Source organism: Lissotriton vulgaris, chromosome 1_1 (genome assembly GCF_964263255.1).
Source record: "Lissotriton vulgaris chromosome 1_1, aLisVul1.2, whole genome shotgun sequence".
Taxonomy (NCBI): Eukaryota; Metazoa; Chordata; class Amphibia; order Caudata; family Salamandridae; genus Lissotriton; species Lissotriton vulgaris.
In genome coordinates, this window is record NC_141685.1 from 1,978,532,364 (window position 1) to 1,978,556,517 (window position 24,154).

General features: G+C 42.6%; 1 protein-coding gene across 2 annotated transcripts in view; it reads left to right on the top strand.

Annotated features, from left to right (window-relative positions):
- Positions 1-24,154, top strand: part of PCLO (piccolo presynaptic cytomatrix protein) — a 1,259,786-nt gene that overhangs the window by 553,736 nt on the left and 681,896 nt on the right. For both annotated transcript variants that reach the window (XM_086919783.1, XM_086919788.1), the window contains exon 7: positions 180-2,358. In XM_086919783.1, coding sequence (XP_086775909.1) covers positions 180-2,358 — 2,179 coding nt within the window. The remainder of the gene's footprint in view (positions 1-179; positions 2,359-24,154) is intronic.

Here is a 24,154-nt window from a genome sequence, read left to right on the forward strand (position 1 = left end):
TTGTTTTTCATGTTATGCAGGCTTTGTGCTGAACTGCAGTGTCAAATTAAATAGCGCTGCAGTTTTAGGTGGGGAAATGCCCATCAGCAGTACATAGTAAATAGTAAGTACAGAATTTTGAAATGCTAACCTTATTGAAAAAATTGTGATCTAATATTTTATGTTTCACTTTGTTTTAGAACAAAACTGCCCAAGGTGGATCACAAAAGAAGGTTAAAAGGACACTTCCTAATCCTCCTCCAGAAGAAGCTACAACAGGAGCACAGTCAGCATATAGTACTGTTGGCTCAGTTTCTCGTAGAAGAATTGGCAGAACCAACACAATGGCAAGAGCAAAGATTCTCCAGGATATTGACAGAGAACTGGATCTGGTAGAACGAGAGTCCTCCAAGCTCAGAAAAAAACAAGCAGAGTTGGATGAAGAAGAAAAAGAGATAGATGCTAAATTGAGGTACTTGGAAATGGGAATCAATAGGAGGAAAGAAGCATTACTAAAAGAAAGAGAAAAAAGAGAAAGGGCATACCTTCAAGGGGTTGCAGAAGACCGTGACTACATGTCAGATAGTGAAGTTCACAATGTCCGCCCCACAAGACTGGATACTCAGCATGGCCTAGAAAGACCGCGCACAGCTCCTCAAACTGACTTTACCCAATACATGCCACCACAGACCCAATCAGAGACTCAGTTTGTGCCCCCTACCTCTCCCTACACACAGTATCAATATACATCTCCTGCTTTACCCACTCAAGCACCAACACAGTACACACAACAATCTCATTATCAACAGCCTTTGTATCATCAACATGTCTCTCACTACCAGACACAGCCCACTTTTCAAGCAGTGCCAACTATCTCATACACATCACAACTTCAACCTTCAGCCATTCAGCAGCCTTCTTACCAACATCCATCACAACTAATTATGATGCAACAGAAACCAAGGCAAACTACTGTAGATATGGAACCAAAAATTACTTCAAACTATGAGGTAATCAGGAATCAGCCTCTTTTAATTGCGCCTGTTTCTGACAGTACTTATTCCACTATGGGAAACAAATACAGTACTTTAGATCTAAGGATGGGGTTGGATGAAAGAAGCAGCATGGCGAGCAGTCCAATGTCTAGTATTTCTGGAGACTCATTCTACTCCGATTTAGATCACCATTCCTCTAGAAATTATGTACTTATTGATGATATTGGGGAGCTGACAAAGGGATCATCTTCACTGAATTCTGTTTTTAACCTTCATGAAAAAGACCTTGTGAAAGCAGATCACCTTCTCAGAACTGTAGAGTCACATAGAACCCCTGAAGTGACAGACTTCCTAGCTCCATTACAAGCATCATCCAGACTTCATACATATGGAAAAACTGAGGAAGACTCTATGGAGGATCCTTATGAATTGAAACTTCTTAAACATCAGATTAAACAAGAGTTTCGTCGTGGAACAGAAAATCTTGATCCACTTACTGGACTTTCTCAATATTATCCTTCTGATAGTATGTCTAGGCATTTTCCCAAGTCTGAAAAATATAGCATAAGCAGACTTACTCTTGAGAAACAAGCGGCAAAGCAGCTGCCACCAGCAATAATTTACCAAAAACAATCAAAGCACAAAAAACCTTTGATAGACCCTAAGCTTTCTAAGTTTTCACCAATTCAGGAGAGCCATGATCTTGAATCTGAATACGCAAGCTACCTTTCTTCGAGTACTTCTTCAATTCCCGGTATTTCTTCAAGGGCAAGGCTTCTTCAAGATGATATCACATTTGGCCTCAGGAAAAACATATCTGATCAGCAGAAGTATTTAGGTCCTACAATGACTACTTCCCTTGGAGCTTGTCTTGGAACATCACTTAGTCCAACAATGAGATCTACGTTACAGGATGAGGTTGACAAGCCCTATAACAGTGGCAGTAGATCAAGGCCATCTTCTAGACCTTCATCAGTTTATGGACTTGATTTGTCAATAAAGAGAGATCTGTCAAGCTCTTCCTTAAGACTTAAAGCCCCAGAATCTGAAGCATTAGATATTTCTTTTAGCCATGTTGCACCTTCTGGCAGGACAAAGCCATCAAGTTTGCCAATCAGCCAAAGCAGAGGAAGAATTCCAATAGTAGCACAAAACTCTGAGGAAGAAAGTCCATTGAGTCCAGTTGGCCAACCAATGGGGATGGCTCGAGCTGCTGCTGGACCATTACCACCAATATCAGCAGATACCAGGGACCAGTTTGGATCAAGCCATTCACTGCCTGAGGTTCAGCAACATATGAGGGAAGAATCACGGACTCGAGGCTATGAACGAGATATAGCATTCATCATGGATGATTTCCAGCATGCCATGTCGGACAGTGAAGGTAAACTAGGTGTCAGACTGTTGTGTCACTATCATAATGCAATTCCTCTTTTCTACGCATGTGTCTAATTTGTTCTCATTCTGTAAAAAAATCTTTGTGTTTTTCAGTGCATCTTGTGTATTTAATTATTTTCTTTTAAAACTATTTTTAGATTAATTTACAAGTCAGCTTGCATGTGTCTGTATTCATATTCTTTATAGCTGCCTTTATTGTTTGTTTTTAAATATGTCTCAATATTAGAGAGCTTATGAGTTAATGTTTGTGCTACATATTTCCTTTCAGTATTATTCAATATGCCCTGTTTATTTTTTAATTTTATTTTATGGGTGAGTGCACCCATAATGGTTTTTACTTTTAGTACATTTTCCTGAATAGAATAGTCAGAACTAAACTACATGGCATCTTCCTTTTTATGACAACAATTGTGTTTCATGTTGCCTTTTTGCCCAGCATTTTCTAAAATAAATCATAATGGTGCATCAAAGGTTAGATGGCCAAAAGATTACCACAATGTTCCATTATGCAACAAACAACTACACCTCATAAATAGTCATATATGCAGTATGCATTTCACCAGCCAGACATTTCAGATTTTATTCTTGATACAATTATACACCAATGTATGACTATTTTGATCATTTTAATGTCTATTTTTATAGATAAATATTTTGTAAAACTATGTTATTGGTTAGAGAGTATTCACTAAGGAATACTTAAAAATGTGTGCATGGTATATAGTAAATGTGTTAACTTTTCTGTTACATTTTTACCTAGAATCTAGTCTTCTGCAAGTTAAGCAAAACGTATACTCCATGCTTTCAAACAATTAAAATCAGTTTGTGTGCAATTAACGGGGAAGAACGTTCACAAAACAATTTTAGACCGATAATAAATTGTCAATAATATAATTACTTAAGAACATATAAAAGTGGAGTTATAACTCCACACTGTTCAAAAAAAAATTACACAATTTACTTACTTAAATTAAGGAAGTACTAACAAAAAGGTCCTTTTCAAAGTATGGTATTTATTATTTCTGTAGTTCAGGTTATAATTTTCATTTTGCAAATGTGTTTAATTTATGTACTTTTTAATTTCCGTTTCTGTATTTGTTATAGAAAACGCCACTGCATGTGCTACTATGTCTGTAACTGAAAATAGCATTGAAAATAAAATCTGCATGACTGTCAAAGATGTGTGTTTTATCCCCTCTGTGCAAAGTAGCTGAAAACAAAAAGTGACCCAAGTCTTTGAAATAGTGCTTATTTGTTGCTTTCAATATAAATACATTTATATAAATTTTATCAGGAGTAAGTATACTTTTAATGGTGTTTTTATAGTACAGGTGTTGTACATTGACATTCTTCCGATGGAAATAACGTTACCCTATCATTGAATGTATTACTAACATTATGGAATGCTGCCATGTAATTACTTTAGCCATAGTTTGTAACAAACTCTGGACCTAATTTAGATCTTGTGGGAGGGGATTATTCCGTCACAAATGTGAGGGAGATTGCGCTCGCCGGATTATGATCCCATTATATCCTATGGAGATTGTAATACACTGGACGGGATATCTGTCATGTTTGTGGCAGAGTATTCTATCCACCAAGATCTAAATAAGGCCCTATGTTAGATTGAAATGGTAAATTAAAGATTGCAATGCAGTCAAGCCATTTTTATGTGTGTTATGTATGTATGTGTATATATATTTACATACACATTCATAAAAATGTGTGTGTGTTAAGCTAAACATAACACATCCACCACATGAACACTCAGATGTATATATGTTACGCATGTGTGTGTGTGTGTGTGTATATATATATATATATATATATATATATATATATATATATATATATATATATATATTACCTACTGGCGGTCGCCAGTAGGTCGTTATAGTTAGGATTATTTTGTATAGGGAATTTGCAACATTCTATTGGGAATAACTTTGGCGCCGGTTGGGGAATCTGCCTGAAATTTTCCTCAAATTTGCCTCGCGGCGCTGCGCTCCGTCCCTTAAAGTATGGGGGGGATTCGTCAAGCAGGGCCCGAGATAAAAGGGGGGTCCCAAAACATGTTTTCCCCATGTTAATTTCCATAGGGCGGTCGAACTCACTTTTAGCCCGAACGGTTGAATGGATTTCCACCAAACTTTGCAAAATTGTAGGGACTGGTACCCCGATGTGCCTTTGATATGTCTCAAGATATGTGCTCCAGTGGATTTTGAGTAATTTAGGTTCAAAAAAATATATATATCTATAAGCGCGCCCCGGGGCGGGAACCAGCGCGCTACGCGAGTTTGTGCGCAGAAAGCTGATTGGCTCTCGGGTGTCTGTCAACATTCCAAACAGTCCGGAGCAGCCGCCATCTTGTGTCTCGGTAGGATCGAGAAACAAGAGGTGGCAAAAACAAAGGGGAAAATGATGAAAAGGGGGCAGGATACACCCCCCCGACCCCCTAGCTTTGATGTGGGGGCCATTAAAGGGTCGCGCGGCGGGAGCGCCCGGTACGCACACCGGGGAGCGTACCATGGGGGAAAAAGAATGACAGAGTTTTTAAAAAATGTAGCCTGTTTTTTATAAATTGGAGGTAGTTCTAAAAATAACTGTTTTTTTCTTCTTTTTGTTGTTTTATATTTCTTTTAACGTTTTTTTGAACATTTTGTACTTTTTTTTGGCTTTTATGAACAATTTTATATTTTTTTGTTATTTTTATGGGGAGAAACAAAAAACAGGGAATTGTAAACGGCTCACCTGGAGCAAAATTATGTTTTTTTGGGGCAATTGTGGTTGTCACCAGCACGGTTGATGAGCTTTATGCTTTTCTCACCATAAGTGATTGTTTTACCACAAAATATACAAGTGATCTTGTATTGCGCAAACTGGGGTTGTATGTTTGGGACCATCTCCCTTGTCTCTGGTCCCAATGGAGTGGGTTGCTTTCTTTTGGAGGTGCTGGGTGAAGATTGGGGAGGGTTTCTGGCCAGTTCTCGGACCTCTGCCGCAGCATAGTTGTTAGGATGCCGGCGCTGCATGTGGCAAATCATGGTGTTATTGCCAAATGAGTATCTCTTGTTAGGGTTCCCCCTTGAAAGTTCAGTGCCACAGATTAGGCAAGTAACCCTTGGCGTATTCACTTTTTTGAGGTCCTTTGGGATGGAAAAAAACTCCCATATATTGTGCTGCTTTGGCCTATATGGGGTATTATCTTCTGGCAGGAATGTCCTCCTCCCCTCCTCCTCCTCCTCCTCTTCTTCATCTCCACCACTGTGGAGTTGTGGTGGTCCTCTTGGTGGTGGTGGTGGTGGTGGTGGTGGCTGAGATGCTCCTGCTGCTGCTGCTACTGAAGCCATTTTTCAGTCCAAATAGGTAGAGAGAGGTCTTTCAACAGGTCTTCTTCACTCAAAGTACAAATTGAGAATGAGGAAAAAAGGTGGGGGCTTTCATCATTAGGAAAAAAAAACTGTCCTGAACCAATGAAAAGTGTTATTTTCAGGTCACATGACCAGGGCTTTCATCATTTGGAAACCAAAACTGTCCTGAACCAATATAAAGTGTTATTTTTAGGTCACATGACCCGACGCGCTTACGCTACGCGCCCAGGGGCGCGTTGCGTAAGCGCGGCAGAGGCTTACGTTGCGCGATCGTATGCGCTCGAGTGCATGCGGGTGCGTTTACGCCGTGCATATCACGCGGACGCGGCTACGCGATACGTCACGATGATGTTTTCGTTCGCGGCAAAAGCGCTAACGGGACGCTCACCGGTACGCGCCCTGGGGCGCGCCGCAGGAACTGCGCTTACCGGTGCGCTCACCGGGATGCGCACCGGGAGCGTTCCAGGGCAACAAAAGAAAAACATGAACAATATACATAAAAAAAATAATATTACATAAATATACAATATAGGATTCATTATAAAAAATATTACATTTCATAGCTATAGAAATTTGCTATTAAAAAACCTTTGAAATTCACTGAAAAAACCAAAGGTTTCACACCAGTTATAGTTAGGAATTAGCATTTAAAAAACCTATGAAATTCACTGAAAAAAACATAGGTTTCACACCAGTTATAGTTAGGAATTAGCATTTAAAAACCTATTAAATTCACTGAAAAAAAAAGGTTTCACACCAGTTATAGTTAGCTGGAAATTTTACTGACATAAAACCATTGAAATTCCCACGTTATAGTTAGTTGGACTCATACCCATACCAGTTACAACAACCAATTCAGTAATTCCACCTTCTATATATACAACCTCTTATTCAGCAACAGTTCTATATAGTCACTCATACATATACTCACTCATCATATGTAGTGATACACATATACATCCTGTTACACACCGACAGTCATCCAAAAGTTACTCACACACATACTCACACATGCAAATAAACTATTGAACATCCATTTATTTGCATATATAGCTATACACACACTAGCACATTACTTCTAAGGAAACTTACACATACTTACTCTCTTAAACAATCACTTATAGAAACACATACTTATTTAAACAGGAACTCTTTCAATCTCTCACTCTCACATATACTCACTTATATACATCAATACTCACATATACTAGATTAAAACATATGTAGTTACTCATAAAGACACTAGTGAGGCAGGCATTCACTCACTAACACACACATATACACACTCATCCACCCATAAAGTCCTGCACATACGCTGTCTTCAAAACACATACAAACAGTGAGTCAGTCACCAACCCATGTAGACACTTATACACAAAGTGAAACACTGATACATATATTTAAATATTTAAAAATTACTCGCTAATATATGTATTTACTAAGATACACTTTATAAGCTAGTTAACCAAGCAATATTTCATTAAAAATTAACATCCATTTACACACTTATTTAAACATTTATTCGTCCATCGACCTTTACAAATACATATATAAAACATATTGATTTTTCAGAAAGACACACATTCACTGGATGGTGTCATGAGTGATGTAATATGTGACGTCATCAGCAGTGCATTGCAGTTGCGCAAGTTATAGTGAGTCCAACTAACTATAACGTGGGAATTTCAATGGTTTTATGTCAGTAAAATTTCCAGCTAACTATAACTGGTGTGAAACCTATGGTTTTTTCAGTGAATATATATATATATATATTGAACATATATATGTATATATAAATATATATATATATATATGAAAAAACATGCACACAATTGCTTGTTTTTTAATTGTTATATGTATGTGTGTTACATTTATAGTTGAGGATAATGTCATATAGATGTAATGATGTAGATAATGTAGAATAATAAAATACCATCTGTAGCAAGTAGCACTGTTCATGGATCAGAAACATCATCTCAGTGATAGTTATAAAACACTTTACCTGTGTTTATTTGGTTTCTTATTTAGTTTACTGCTGAATTACCACAATCTCATCATTTAAATCAAGACGGAAACATAAAAGCCTTCAATTGATTTCCTTACATGTTAATAACAAGTAATATGATGTTACACTTTGCACTGCTGTAAATGTTATTCCCAACTGTTGCAGATCAAAACACAGTTATTTGCCGCAGTTATTTTACTTAGTGGTAAAAAACATATTTTTACCAATACAGCATATACACACATGAACATTTTGCAAGAAAAGCAGACTGAATACTCATGTACACACTTTTTGTCACTTCACCAGAATCAAATTTCACTTGTGAGAGATTTACCACACCTCTCCATATGTGCCTGTGCATCCCCATTTTAAAGCTCAATATTTTACCGATTTATTCTTAGTGGTCTGGCTTTGTTCACGTTGAAAGTGATTCAGGTCTGTTAACTTTGTCTTTTGTTGTGAACCAGCATCTGAAATATTATTTCTGGTTTATCCACAGTGAGAGGAAATCATACCTTACATATTTAACTAAAATAATCTCTTTAATGTTACATCATATTTTGTCAGTTTCAATCAACACCATCTCTATTGAGCATCAGCTGATCAGACACAAAATTACACCACCATTTTTCTTCTAAAGACAGTCGGCTCAATTAACACTCCAGTGTGTTTTACAACATTCATTCCTTTTTGGGTGGGACTGTATAAGTGTTCTTTTGTATACCCAGTTGCTTCACTAAATTATGTTTTTCATGCCCCACATCCACTCATGCCCTCTTTCTTTTTATGCTATTGTATTTAGATAACTAAATGAACTCAATAGCACCCAGCCCCATTCTCTCTATTGTATATTTCATCTATCCATATTTTTCTCCACTTGCCTTATTTTTCAGGACCTGTCATATGAACCTATCACCACATTGAAATACAAAAAGTCAGAAGGAGTACCAAGCACATTCTTTGGTGATCATATGCAGACTCAAAATAAAAGTTCTTAAAACACAGGTGAAATATTGTCCCTTCCATGGTCACACTAACTATTCTTTAAATTGTCCATGTCACTTAATATTAAAGTATAAAATAAGTTTTCTGAACAACATAGTAACATTTTATAAGGACTGAGTAGTGTATTTTACAAACCCCAGACGTTATGCTTATACTGTTAAACAAACAGTGACAAGTGAGTCCATATTGTACGATGAAGTAGGAATTTGTCAGGCCTAGTGTAACAAGCTATTTTATCAGGTACATTTGCATGTTCTATCATAATTCACTGCAAGTGCATAATTATACATACCTTTCATAATTTACTAACTAGTTTTATGGCTATATGCATTAAAAAACAGTTATATCAGTCATTTAGTTAATGTTTTAAATAATCTCTCTTTGAAGCCTAGCATTGCAATTCCATATAAATGTGTTCTTCTACACATGTTGCATTTTAATGCAGTTTGTACTTACAATAAAAATAACTTTCTGGTTGCATTTGTATGATCAATTTCAAGTACCCATAATATAGTGCGATATATATATATATATATATATATATAAAGTCGTCACCGCCGAACACAGAACCCTTAAGCAGGTAACACAATGACAAAGAGTAGACCCAGAATTGCTGGTGCAAAATCAAAGCAGTTTTATTGTGCCCAGCGCGTCTGCCATGACGCATTTCGCTTCAACCAAAACATACTAAGTGCGGTTCTGAAGGGCTTTTTAAAGTGACAGTGCATGAGAACAATTACTAATTCGACATGTGACTCACAGTCTTGCATAGACATAGATAAAATACTGTGCAAAGTATGCAAAAATTCATACCTACAATAAAATATTGTTAGATAATCTAAAACACCATATAAAAAGAATGTGCTATGGGGCTCATAAAACAAAATATGTGTACAATCACATTAAAAAGGGTAAGGGCAGAGAATCATTTTGTATACCCCAGCCTTTTCACCCCTTCGATTGGTTACTGATTTTTTTTTATAAAATACCATTGTAAAAGGCCCATCAACATAGCACACAACGATTTTAGTCATTTTCTTTTGCACAGCATCTAATGGAATATACTATGCCATATTACCAGACAAACTTAATTTGTTGCCTATCGGTTCTTATAAAGCCCATAGTGGGCAATGGTCACGTATCACAATTGAAAAATTCATATTCACTTTAGCAGCAAAAACCTTCATAATAATATTAAAGTGCCGAAAGTGCTTAAGCGTGCACAGAACCGCTAAATTGCAAATATACAGTAAATCCTATTAATTCATAACAAGTTATGTGCACATACATTTAGTTAAAAGATATAACCTTACGGAGACAGAGACTTCATTACTAATTACAGTTGGAATATAAATAAAGAGCCTACAAATCATCAGATAAAAAAAGGGGGGGGACACAGCACTTTATCTCATTTACATTCTCCTTAATAAAAGCTTTCTAGCAGAAGTTAGATTAAAACCGTACCCCTCCCCCCCGGGGGGAAAAATGGAGGGTCTTGGTTCAAAATTCCACGGACCCGATAATTCTCGCCTCGGTGCCTATTCCAATCATGGAGTCCCACTCTGCAACTCCGGGCAATAACTTGCTTAATCTCCACAACGGCCCCCACAACGCTAAGGATGCCTGGCCTCCACCTTGGGGGTGCCCAGGAGTGAACGCCTCACAGGGAAAGCCAGGATGGGTTCCACAGCGGTATTCATACAAGCGCCTTGAGACCCTTGCGGGTGAGTAGTGCGCTATACAAGTATCAATCTTCTCTATCATTCAATCCCTTAGGATTTTTGCTGTCCAACTCCAATATATATCTCGTCTCGAGGAGACGCAATTTAGCCTCACGATCCCCTCCTCTTTTGGATGGTAACACTGTATCTAAGACAAAACATTGGAAGTGACAAGGATTGCCTGCATGTTTCAGTTCGAAATGTCTGGCCACTGGGTATGCCTGATCATGTCCTGTAATAGCCCTTATGTGCTGAAGTATCCGTTTGTGGGCGGGTAACCTGGTACTACCAACATACCACAGCCCACACGACACTCCAGCACATAGACTGCATAATCCGTTTTACAGGACAGTCTTTTTTAAATGGCTATCGGGTCCGATTTGAAAAGGCTAGTGTAGTGGGTTTTATTAGTGCCAAAGCGTCGAGCCTTACACTGGGGACACTTTTTAAAACCTGTACTTAATGACAACCATGTATTCGAGATTTGTGGTTCCAAGGTGTTACTGACTAATGCCTTGGCCATAGATGGAGATCTCCTAAAAGTACGTAAAGGTTATTTGCTACCTCGTGACCAATGACAGGATCACTTTTGACTAAATTCCAGTTTTTATAGATCTTTCTCAATTCTGCATGTTGTCGATTGTAAGTGAGGATAATGCGGGATGGTATACCAGGCTCTTTATCATTCACTGCATTTTGCTTACTTCTGGGAATGAAAGCCTCCTGCCTTGTCATATTCCCTGTTTGTCTAATGGCATTGGTGAGCACTTGATGGGAGTACCCTCTCGCCAAGAAACCTCTCCGACTGGCCTCTTGCACCACAACACATTCGGAATCAGAACCACAAATTCTTCTGATCCGGAGCATTTCCCCGTAAGGGATACTGCGGATCAGATGTTGTGGATGATGGCTAGCCGCAAGTAGAACCGTATTACCGGCGGTGGGTTTCCTATACAGTTTAGTGGCTAGGGCAATATTCTCCACATATACCTCCACAACTAAGAAACAAAGTGATTTGGCATTAATGTTAGATGTGAAGTTAAGATTTAAACTGTTGGTATTGAGCTCATCAACAAATGCTATGGCACTGGATGCAGAACCTTTCCAAACAAAAATAGGCTGTCAATATACCTCAGATACAAGAGAATATGTTGTTGGGCAATTGCATGATGTATGCCATACGGGACCTGCTCCACCCACAGCCCCATGTGCAAGCATGCGTAGCTGGGGGAGAAGCAGGCCCCCATTGGAACTCCTCTGATCTGCTCATAGATGGCATTGTTGAAAATAAAGAAATTTTGCTCCAAACACATTTGTATCATATTCAACAACATTTTGTTATGTGTAGCGAAATTCATTGGACGCCTATTTAAAAAAAGTTCAACAGCCTTCAATCCATCACAGTGTCTTATTGATGTGTATAAGGCGGAGACATCCAAAGTCTTTAAAAGCAAATCGGGTCCCCAAGTGACCTGCTCCACTTTCCCTAAAAAATCAGAGGTGTCTTTGACAAAAGAATTCAATGACTTGACTCAGTCCTGTAAAAAATAATCCATATATTTGGACACATTTTCTGTAGAACTTTTAATTGCCTAAATAATCGGTCTTCCAAGGGGTCTATGTATGTCTTTGTGTACTTTCGGGATCAAATAAAAAGTGGGAATAACTGGACGTTCTTTTTTTTAAAAAACGAAATTCATCCTCTGATAACAAGCCTCCACTTCTCTAAACCTGGAGTTTCAAATATTAATCTGCCCAAGTAGATTTCAAAATCTGGATGTTACTTCTTCTATAGCAGGATTTATCCCCCAAATTCACTTCGGCCTCATCTAAGTACATTTGGCGGGGATACAGGAGAATGTTGCCGCCCTTGTCAGCTTGTCTAACTATTATATTCTGGTCAGATTCCAATTTGCTGACTAGTTGTCTGTAGCACCAGTTTTGTTTGCTGATACCAAACTTTTTCTTATTTGTGGCGGTATACAGTTTTTTCAAGTCCTTCACCACAATATCCTGGCATACATCTAAGTTATCGTGGGCCATTATTGGTTGAAAAACAGATTTCCGTTTAAACAAAGTACTGCAATGGCCTGAAACTTCAGCTGTAGTTAACTCAGCTGTTCATAGACTCCCCTTGTTCATTTTGCAATGCCCAAAGTTCCTCAAAGGACTCACGGTCTTCAACAGATAACATTGAGGGACTGCAGACGGTATCTGGCTGAGTTATCTTTTTTGGTTGCAGTCGATGGAATTTACTAAGCTTCAATTTGCGGGTGAATCTGTAAATATCCATTCTTGTATCTGCATAGTTCAAATTGCAAGGTGGACAGTAAGACAGTCCTAAGCCTAGGACCGATTTTTCTCCCACAGTTAATTTTAGATCCGTGAGGTTAATTACTGAGTTTGAGGTTTCGCTTGTTCCACACCCCGCTTCTGAAATTGGTTCGAGCGTCCCCGCCTTGGCTGCTTGTCTCCAGTTATTTTTGCGAGTATTGCATTTGCGGCACTGGCTCTGTTTGAAATGTGCTCTTTTCCTTTTATACCAGCAGGCGTTGGTGGCCTCAGAGTTTCTTGACGGTCCTGGCATAGGCAATTTACTTCCTGTGCCAGCAAAAGCTTCATAAACCCCAAATTTAGATCCCTTGTTGTATCTCCTTTGGTATTGCTCTCCGCTGCTGTACTCAAATCCGATGCAGATATTAAAATGGCAGTATTTTCACTCGTTTGTCGAAGAGAAGGTTTATTTGCTCTTACTCTTGCCTTAACTGCCTCATAACGACGGGCAAATGTGAACACCTGCCCATTTTGAGAATCTGCTCGGTCTCTTTCAAATTTGTAAGCCTTTCATTTCTTGATGACTTCTTCGACTTTATTCAATCTGACCATCATTTCATCCCTCATTCTCTTTATTTGGTCAGTCACCTCTAGTTTTGCAATTTCAAGTTCTAAGGCATCAATTTCCCCCTGCAACTTAGCCCGATCACTTTCAGCATATCTGACTAAAATATTCATCAACTTTCTCGAAGTCTCCAAGTTGGACTCCGCCCACTCTGCCAGCATTGCCGAATCTGGGTTATCATAACTAGGGGCTAAGGAGATACGTAATCCCCTGGGGACCCGTCCAACTTGCAAATAGCGAGATAAAGACCGGTGTTCCCACCACTTAGACTGTTCTGAGCGCATAAGTCGCTCCAGCCTTCCGAACAAGTCTCTCGTGGTGAGATTACCGGTATTAAGGCTGGCCAGTGGTGCAGTCGTCGACCCCCCACGCCGGGGAGTCGGTAAATAGAGTATCTGCTGCCTCCGCTCGGCTACGTAGTACGTCTGCGGACATCTTAAAGGCGCTGTAATATTGTGGTAAATGTCAAATTGCACGTAAACGAACGGCTACTGGGACTAAGCTCAATGTCCTTCCCAGTGCCGCGCAGGATTTTTGATCTGTGATAAAGATTTAGGAAAAGTAGCCCTTTTACAGTGATGTTTGTAGTATAGGGTTCAATGTAATTAATTTTTTAATTAACTTATATATGAACACCAATCATACATATCCATTTTCATTGCTCTGGCGTTAATCAATTGATCAAGAAGAGCCTTTTAGTCTACTCTAATATAAACTGTAAAATATCTTTGTGTTGCGTACTTCCGCTTCAGCCGGCTCAACTGCTATGTATTTACATATTAAACATATTTTAGCAGATCATTTATCTTTTTGTGCACTGTACTTCTTTCACATTGCCACTTTGCATCTGAGTATACATGCCTCAGGCCCTCATTACGAGAATGAATGATGCCAAAGAATACTAAATCATTCATGAAACTTTAATTGGGTCATGAAAAAAATACATGAAATATGCCTTATAGGCAGCGAGGTAGAGAGGTTTAGGTAGAGAACTAGAGTAAACAGAAGTAACATAAAAAAGTTATTTTTCCCTTAGGGGAGGTTGGAAGGTAGAAACGCTGGGTAATTACCCACTTTTCTATGCTTGAAAACATCTCTCCATCACATAAGTTACACTTTGTTTACCAATGGGTACAACTATGCATGTAACAGAAGAAGTAATAAAACCGAGCCCTGGAGAACACTCCAGTGTGATCAGAAAGAGAAACATTTGACACTGTGAAGGATCGAGCAAGTGGTAACTTTCAATGAAATATTAAGAATGTCCAATAACAGTACTTTAACAAATATGCTACAAATATATTATTAAATACACAGGTAAAATATAATTAGTAAGGAGTAATTTATTTTTTTCTTACTGATAATGTGCTCTTTTCTCAGTGTACTAGTGCTTTATTAAACCTTAGCCTCTTTTCATAACCTTAGTGACTTATTGGTGTTTTTCATGATTATATATTTAATTATGTACGTAATGATGAAACACAGTATGCAAATATGTGCTTATGTAAAACTGAAACCTACTTGGAGAAGATTGATATATTTCAATCACATCAATATACCTTTAGTTTTCTTTTGAAAGTTGGTATAGTGCCACTAAGTACAGGTTTGAATGGGAAGCATTAGGCAAAACTGCATAATCAGCTGAACCTTATCCTTGAAGTGATAACCTTCATCTAGCTGCCTTTACCTGACCTTAAGTCAAAATGTGGAGAGTTGTTGATTATTTAATCTCAAACTAGCTGAAAAAAGCAGGAGACCAGAAGAGCTTTGGGATCATAAATCAACAACCTAATTCAAAAGGGAGGTAGACATTGCTGGTTTAGTAAAGCTGCACAGGTAGGTTGCCAGTGTCCTGATATTAGATTGTGTCATGTATGTCATTGTATTCTGTATTCTCAAAATACTAGCAAGCATTAAAGTTGTCTTTGAACAGAAGGATTTGAAGGCAACTATTTTTCTTTTATTAGTAGATAATATAACAGCGAGATCTTGTGTAAACAATTGTGACACAGATATAGTCCTTTTTGATGGCATGACTTAACCGTAGCATAGTAATGGGGAAGTCATGACAGCAATTGAAGTTATTCAAACAAATAGTTTTTCTTTTGAATTCTGTCTGCTTTGACCATGCACAAGTCTATAATTGATGTAGATGCTCCAGGCATTATTCTAAAGGGGCAGATGTGTATATGCAAATTAAATCATGCTTCTGTTTAGGACTTATGATTTTCGCATTAGCACAAGTTTAGGGAAGATTTTGTGCTCTGAAAAATACAGTTGAGTGCTCATTCCTAACTCACTGAGGGATGCATTCAATAATGTGCACTTATTAGCTCTTCTTTCCCTAACACAATTTTTGTCCAGATGCAGGTGAATCAGAAAGGCAAGGGGGATGACTTCCGACCTCCACCTCCCCTGCCAAGACTCGTATGGCTACTGTCATTCGATGCATGTGCCTTTTTTGATACAGTTTCGTCCCCCACATCTTAGTTTAGAGTAGATAATGAAAGCTCACAATTCTAAAGGCTAATCCTATTGAGGCTTGTTAACTGACTTGTGCACCCATCCCCATCCATGACAGAGATAAAGTGGTTGCATTTGGAGATTTCACCTCAGCACCATTCTGTCTCCTTTGTGGGGTGCCACAGGACTCATTATTAAGGCCTATGCTTTTTAACATTTCGGTCACCCCTTTGGCCAAACTCATTTGATCTCACAGCTTTTCTGTAACCTTTCATGCCGCAACACTCAAATAATAATATTTGATGTAGACATCTAGCCGCAGATTACTTACCTTTGAATTTTCCAGGCTTCAGGCAGTACCCCTCGGTGCTGGGAGGTGGTGTTGAACAGCTCTGCATGACGTCATCAACATCCTCTGCGCTGTTGTGACATCTGCATCACCTAGATAGACACCACCTCAGAGTGCTGATGTTAGGTCTTTTCTTTATGCACCAGCCAATGCAAGTCTGTGAATAGAGCTTCCCTCTGTCCCTTTTTAACAGGACTTTCTTTTTTACCCCTTTTTTGGTGTGTAGGTTTTTCCTAACCTGTCCAGCAAGACTTCTTGGTTCAAGCCATGGGGTGCCTGTCACCATGCCATTGTTGTTGATGGACCCACACTTGGGTTGTCTCTGGCGCCTGGAGCGTGACCACAATGCAAAGTCGTGCTCCGACTGCCCAGCCATGGCTCTGAAAGCTTTGAGGGAGCAGTCCCTAAAGCTGCTTGTGGCCCGGCACTCAGCACTGCATCGTTCTGCTTTGTGGTCTCGTTCACAGCCCCAGTCGAGATGAAGGTGCTCCGGGAGTCCTAAGTCGGTCAGGTGAGAAGCACAAAAAACATAAGAAGTCGAAGTGTGCTTTGACTTCTCCCCATTCATCGGCCAGTGCTATGGAGTCTTGGTATTCTAGGCCTTGTTCCTCTGAACCAGCTCCTGAGTCGGCTCGGTGCCTCCCTGCCTTCCTGGGACCAAAAGCGACCCCTGGCCTGCTACATTTTATGATGCCATGTGCCTCATATTTGTGCAGGCTGACCCAAACAGCATGCTGTTGGGCCCTCCAGGATCGGAGGGGGCTCTATCGGATTCTGTGTCAGTAGCTCCGGCCCCAGCACTCCTCATGGATCCAGCAATGGCTGTGCCATTGCAACCATCCCCGGCCCGACACCAAGACTTCCTATGCCGCCAGTGCCAGCCCCATTGTCATACTCGACAACCTGGTGCCGGATCGGTGCTGACAGAACCTTTGGGTCCTAGGTTGATTCCTCAGTCTCACACTGAAAGGCTAGGAATGGAGGAAGAATGGGAGGAGTTGCTAGACCCTTTAGAAGACATGGACAGGTATGAGGAATTGGGTCAGGCCGGTGGACTGATACCGCTGCATATTCTGACCTGCTTTCTCCCCTACTGTGGCTACAGAGGATGAAGCATCATACGCTATGGTAGTGCGAAGGGCAGCTGAGGTCCTGGACCTTCGGCTCCCTTCCATGGCAGCCAAGAAGAATATCCCTGAGAGGTCCTACAGCCAGGTGTCTCCTCCTCTGAACCCTTGCTGCCCTTCAAAGAGGCATTAACTGATGTCCTTCTGGGAACATAGTCTAAGCCAAGCACAGGGGCACCTGTGAATAGGACAATCACCCGCCACCATCACCCTTACCCCGGGGACCAACATTTCCTCACCAACCACCCTACCACCGAAAGCTTGGTTGCACAAGCCTCTACATCCCATGCACATTCCCTTCTGCAGGCCCCGGACAGTGAATCTTAAGAGACTGGAACCATTTTTCTTCTGGCAGCTTTGCATTGTGGTTAGTTATTACCACATGCCTATTGGGCCATAACTCCAACTCCCTGTGGAAACAGTTGCAGAAGTGCAGGCGCAGGTCCCAGAGGAGGCCCGAGCCATGCTCTCCCAAGAAGTATTACACAAGGGAGAAATGCTGCAAATTTCACCATTCATTGTGGTCTTGACACAACCGACTTGCCCGGTATTGTGATTTTATTGACAGTGGCCATTCAACGCCACACCTGGTTGAGAACTTCTGTCTTTTCAGGGGATGTCCACGCCTCTCTAATGGACATGCTCTTTGATGGCAGCCGTCTCTACCGAGACAAGATAGACATAGCACTGGAGGGCTTTATAGACTCACAGGTTAAGGCCAAGTCCTTTGCCCTATCGCTCCTTTAGTGGAAGGGGCTTTCAGCCGTGCCAGCCACAATCCAACCACAAGACAGTTCAAGTTCAGCAACCCCAGTGTGCTTGTGCACATGGCTTGTTCTGACCCGTGGGTTGTGCAACCAGAGAGGGGGTCAGCCCACCACCACCCCAAGCAGCCTGAGGCTCGAAACCTTCCTAGTCTGACCCTTCCAGATCATGGGCTGCCAGTTGGTTGCAATATCCGCTATCACCTCCACCACTAGCTGAACATCACTTCAGACAGATGGTTCTACAGATAGTCCGAAGGGGCTACTCCCTCCCCTTCGAGACTACCCGTACTATGCCTCTAAACTTACGACTATAATAAAAATAAAAAATAAAATAATAAAAATACAACTGGCAGACAGAGGATCAGCTGACTTTGCTTTAGGAGTAAGTTATGACTCTCTTGGCAAAAAATCCCAAAAAAGGACAATGGTCTACACATTATCCTAGATATGGAAGCCATCAACTACTTCCTCAAAAAGGAATAGTTCAAGATTCTCACTTTAGTTAAGGACCCAGGAGACAGTATGGTAGTGTTGGACTTGCAGGTCTTCTACTGTCACATTCCCGGCCTGCCTTCTCATCAGTGGTACCTGGCATTTACGGTAGGCCATGAGCACTTTCAGTTCACTGTGCTCCTTTTTCGCCTTAACAGCACCCCTCAGGTGTTCACCAAGGTGATGGTGGTGGTTGCAGCTCATCTGTGCAGTTTAGGGTTGCCAGTCTTCCCCTGGCTTGATGACTGACTGTCTTGCTTTCACCTCTCAGATAATATAGAATCTTTCACACAGTGGCTCAACACTCGGCGAAGCAGGAGATAAAACAAAAAACAAACAACACCTTTAGACAAGTGTTTTCATTTTACAAAATGCAAGTACTCTCTCTTTTAGAATAAGGTTTGGGGTTTTGTTTTTAAAAAATGCTGTCTAACAGGAAGGCTTTCCCAGATGCCAGATGCACACGATTCAAATAGATGTAGAGAAACAATAATAACAGACTCGGTAAATATAGCAGCTAAATACAACAATACTGATGAATAAAGAAGCAGCAAATATTATGAGATAAGACTCAAGAAAATATAAAATGCTGGACATCCTGCAATAGATCAGAAAGATATATATATATACATCAAATGATTACTGTGGATGTGCACCTCAACTCACTCAAACATTACAAAGAAAACACTTCAAATGATCAAAGTCACTGGCCAAACATCACAATGGTGATAATCAAAGCTCAAGCACCTCAAATGATCAGAGCCAATGGAATCACGCATCACAATGGCACTAGTCAAAACTCAATACTTCACCTGGTGTAAACACTACATCTTAGCCCACCCCTGACTTGGGGAATTTAACAGCTGTGGTCAAGTGCTCAGCAGCTAGGGTTCCATGCTCCGAAATAGATGCATCCATCACGGTTCGGATTCCAAACTCCCAGTTTCTAAGTCAACAACCCTCAGCTTTATAATCTTGAAACACACTAGAAGGTTCGAGACAGACCTCCCCCCGCTCTAGAGGAATCCTACCAGAAATAGCCAGATTCCAAGCAAGCATTCCCTGGCAGGAAGGAGTTCTCATGTCCCCTTTTCCAATCTTGCATTTTCCAGCCTTTATCTTGACAAAGCTCACAAAGTCTTCCGGTTACATTAAACAATCTCTCACAAAAACAATCCTTGAACGTGAATAACCCAAACAACTGGAAAGGGGCGACCATTTGGTCCCCCCGAACGTATGGTGGAGTACCACGATCCCCCCGGGAAGCCATCTTGGGCGGGAGGCGAGTCTCAGCTGGTATGCCCGAAGCGGCGTAGCCGGGGCGCGCCTTTTTCCCGCCCTAGAGTGGGCTGGCCTAGACACCGACGCGGCCGGCCACACCCTCGGAGGCAGGCGGGGGCGGGTTTACGCCCGCCCTGAAGACGGATAAAAGGAGCGGAAGCCAAGAAAGCATCCTCTTGTTCCTGTGCTCTGAAGCTGCACCTCCCCGCTGCACGTGAGCTCGAGACGGAACGAAGAGCCAATTTTGAGCGTTGTAATCTTTCTTTTGTCTTACAGATATCCCGTCTGAGAATGCCCAAGAAAGTCGGAAAGCGGGTCGGTACCGAGCAGATGCTCCGCATGCTCATGAAGGAGATAACCGATCTGAAGAAAAAGGTGGAGGCTAAGGACGGGGCGGGAGGACCGAAACGGCCTTTGCAGGGAGCAGTCCCCGGTGGAAAAAGCAAGAGGCCCAGAAGGGGAGCACTTGGGGGAGACACCCCGGTTCCCGATACCCCACGTGAGGAGACAATCCCGGTGCCGAAAGAGGGGAATCCAATTCCTGTGGTGGTCACCCCCGTGAACAGGGAGGATATGCCCCCGAGTTAGCGGCACAATTGGCAGCGTGGTTGGGAAAAGATAGCGAGGGCGCCACGGCTGACGACGCCCGGGCAGTAATGAGGCAACTGCGGGAATCTAGGGAGCTGCGAAGGCAACATCTTCTGTTCCCCCACAGGTTCCGGCGGCTGGAAGTACAGCAGGCCCAAGTTCGGCGACAAGCACGGGGCCTACTTCAGGTAAGCGGCCATTGCCGATTGCGGGGGAGGGGTCTGTACCTTCTCGAAGGGAGAAGATTGCCCAGCATGTCCCACTAGAAATTAAGGAATTGATTTGGGCATGTTTTCATTGCTTACCGACCATTACGAGATAGAGCATGTGAAGAGCCAAAAGGAGCTCATGCATCCGAGTGTTTGGCGCGCAAAAATGGCCGCCTTTAAGGTTGACGAGAACATTGGTACTTGGGGCAGAGCGTGGGGCATATTTACCTCCATCATGGGCGAGCGCAGGCCCGAGTTGTTGACCGAGTTACCCATTTATCAGTCACGTATTATGGAGTATTTTGTGGCATATGGGGGCAATCAGTGGTTCTGCTATGACAATCTTTTTAGAAAAGCTAAGGAACACAACCCATTGTTGACTTGGGATTGTTACGACTCCGTGTCATGGCAAAAAATGGAGAGTACAGGAATGTTGAAGGTACCATTGGTAGGGAGTAACGGAGGAGAATCTTCCCGCCAGAACTCTGGGACGCCCTTTCGGAAGGGGTGCAGGTAATGAGTACCACTCGAAACCGAGTGGCAACACAGGGAAAAGGGGGATCTGTTGGAATTTTAACAGAGGGAAATGTACGAGGCCCCAGGGGTCATGCAAATTCAGACATGAGTGTGGGGGGTGTGGGCAGCCATCCCATCCTGAGTCCTTGTGCAGAGCCAAAACGGGTGATAACGGTGGTAAGGGAGGCGCCAAACAGGTCTGATATAGTCCGAGGGGCGCCTTTACCTACCCCGATTGATACCATGGCAATGATTCCTTGGCTCAACGAATACCCGGATCATGCTTCCGCTGGGGTGTTGCGAAACGGGTTCTCATATGGTTTCCGCATCCCAGTGGGGGATTTTCAGGGTGTAGCAAACTGTAAGAATCAACTGTCGGTCTTGCAGCACGCGGCGGTGGTACAGGTAAAGATTGGGAAGGAGGTGACTCGAGGTCGTGTTGCCGGTCCATTCGATTTGCCACCGGTTGTTAACTTTGTTTGTTCCCCTCTAGGGGTGGTCCCCAAGAAGGACCCGGGTGAGTTTCGGCTGATACATAACTTGTCAGCCCCACGTGGTCTTTCCGTGAATTACGCGATAGACCCGGAAGTGTGTTCAGTGCGGTATGCATCTTTCGATGAGGCCGTAGCCATGTTGAATCGCCTGGGGCCCGGGGCGCTGATGGCGAAATCAGACATCGAGTCAGCGTTCCGGTTGCTCCCGGTACACCCAGACGATCAGCGTCTTCTTGGTTTCATGTTTCAGGGTCGCTATTACATGGATAGATGTATGCCAATGGGGTGCTCGATTTCATGTGCCTATTTCGAGAAGTTTGGTTGTTTTCTGCAGTGGGTATTCACAAGGAAGACAGGGTTTCAACATGTTATGCACTATCTCGATGACTTTCTGTTTTTGGGGGCAGCCGGGGATCCTGAGTGTGGACAGGCTTTACAGGAATTTTGTGTCTTAATGAATCGATTTGGTGTGCCATTGGCGCCAGGTAAGACTGTGGGGCCCTCGACCTTGATCGAGTTTCTGGGGATCGAGCTCGACTCGGTAGAAGGTTGTTTTCGATTACCCAAGGAAAAGGTGTTGAAATTCAGGTTATCCCTTGAGACATGTATTCGTGCAACAAAAGTAAACCTGCATCAATTGCAACAGGTGGTGGGTCAGTTGAATTTTGCCCTAAGAGTGATACCAATGGCGCGCCCCTTTTCCCGCTCGATTGCACAAGCCATGGTCGGCCTGAAGGAAGGACATCACCGCACGAGACTCTCGGCAGAGGTTCGCCAGGACATGCGCATTTGGTTGGCATTTCTGGCGGACTTCAATGGTCGAATTGTCTGGAACAAACCAGCGGTGTCCTCCGAGGAGCTGGGCTTGGACAGATTCGGCGGGGAGTATAGGTTTTGGTGCCATATTTGGTACACAATGGTCGGCTCAGAAATGGCCGTCATGGTGGCATGAGTACGGGTTGACGAGTAACATTGCCTTTCTCGAACTTTTTCCTATTTTGGTGGCCCTGAAAACGTGGCCCGGGGGTTTCCGTGATCACTCTGTGGTGTTCTGGTCTGATAACATGACCGTGGTTGAGTGTATCAATAGTCAGGCAGCACGATGCAGATTGATTCTGAGACTGCTCAAGGAGATTGTGTTGTTATGCATGCAACTGAATGTACTGTTTAGGGCAAGACATGTGCCGGGGGTGATGAACCAAGCGGCTGATGCGCTTTCTCGTTTCCGTATGCAGGCCTTCAGGGGTTTTCTGCCCACAGCGGACCCGGTGGCGGCACCCTTTCCCGAGGCTCTCTGGTCTCTCGGTGCCCCGAACTACAAAACCTCTTGGGAGAGAGTTTAGCACCCAGGACGAGGAAGGCATATGAAGGGGCGTTCCGTTCCTATTGGGCCTTTTTGGGTACTGCTAGGGGAGAGTTTTGGGGTCAGGAAGAGTTTGTAGTACAATTTCTGCTCTCTTTACATCAGGCAGGCAAATCAGTAGCTACGGCCCAGAGGCATCGGGCCGCCATTTCCTTTATGGCAAAGGCTCATGGGATCCAGGACCCGACAGCGTCTTTCGTTGTGCAGAAAGCGCTACGTGGGTGGCAACGCCTCGAGGGTCGCAGAGTGGATGAGAGGCACCCGATAGGTCTGGATAGGTTGGCCCTGTTATCCTCCGTACTCCCTGCAACATGTTCATCCCAGTATGAAACTGTGTTATTCCGAGCCGCATTTGCGCTAGCATTCCATGGGGCTATGCGGGTAAGCGAACTAGTGGCGAAGAACAAGAGGGATACGATGGGGGATTGTGCCAGGAGCACATTCAGGTCAGGGGGGAGACGATGACGGTCTCATTTGTTAGGTCCAAATCCGATCAAGGTGCAATCGGGGACTGTGTAATCATTCAGAGGATCCCCGGGTCTTCCATGTGCCCTGTGGTATGCATAGAGGAATATTTGGCGCAGAGGGTTGCCGCATGGGGGGGGACCTTCTTGAGACATGCTGACGCCACCCCACTGACGAGGTTTCAGTTCCAGAGGGTGCTTGCGATGTCGATTTCGGCTGCGGGCTTGAACCCCGGCGAGTTCGGGACCCATTCCTTTCGGATAGGGGCTGCTACTGAGGCTACAGCCAGGGGTCTGAGTGTGGAACAAGTAAAACGTGTGGGGCGTTGGTCCTCGAACTGTTATAAAAGGTATGTGCGGTTGCACATGTTGTGAAGCTGTAATGATATACTCACGCTTCTTGTTTCTGTTTGATTTTCAGTTACGCAAGCTTACGAAGCGGGGCGGACTGTACAGTCGACCCGACTCCTGGGGATCAGCGGTCAGAAATCACCGTCTGCGAATAAGGAGGTGTGGGTCGTGGGCCACTCATATGTGAGGCGTGCCGCGGACGTATTCAAAGCAGGTGATATGATTCACGTGGCTGGGGAATACGGGTACAGGGTGTCCTTCTACGGAAAGGGCGGGCTCTGTATTGACCAGTTTCAATTCTTTTTTGAGGGTTTGTT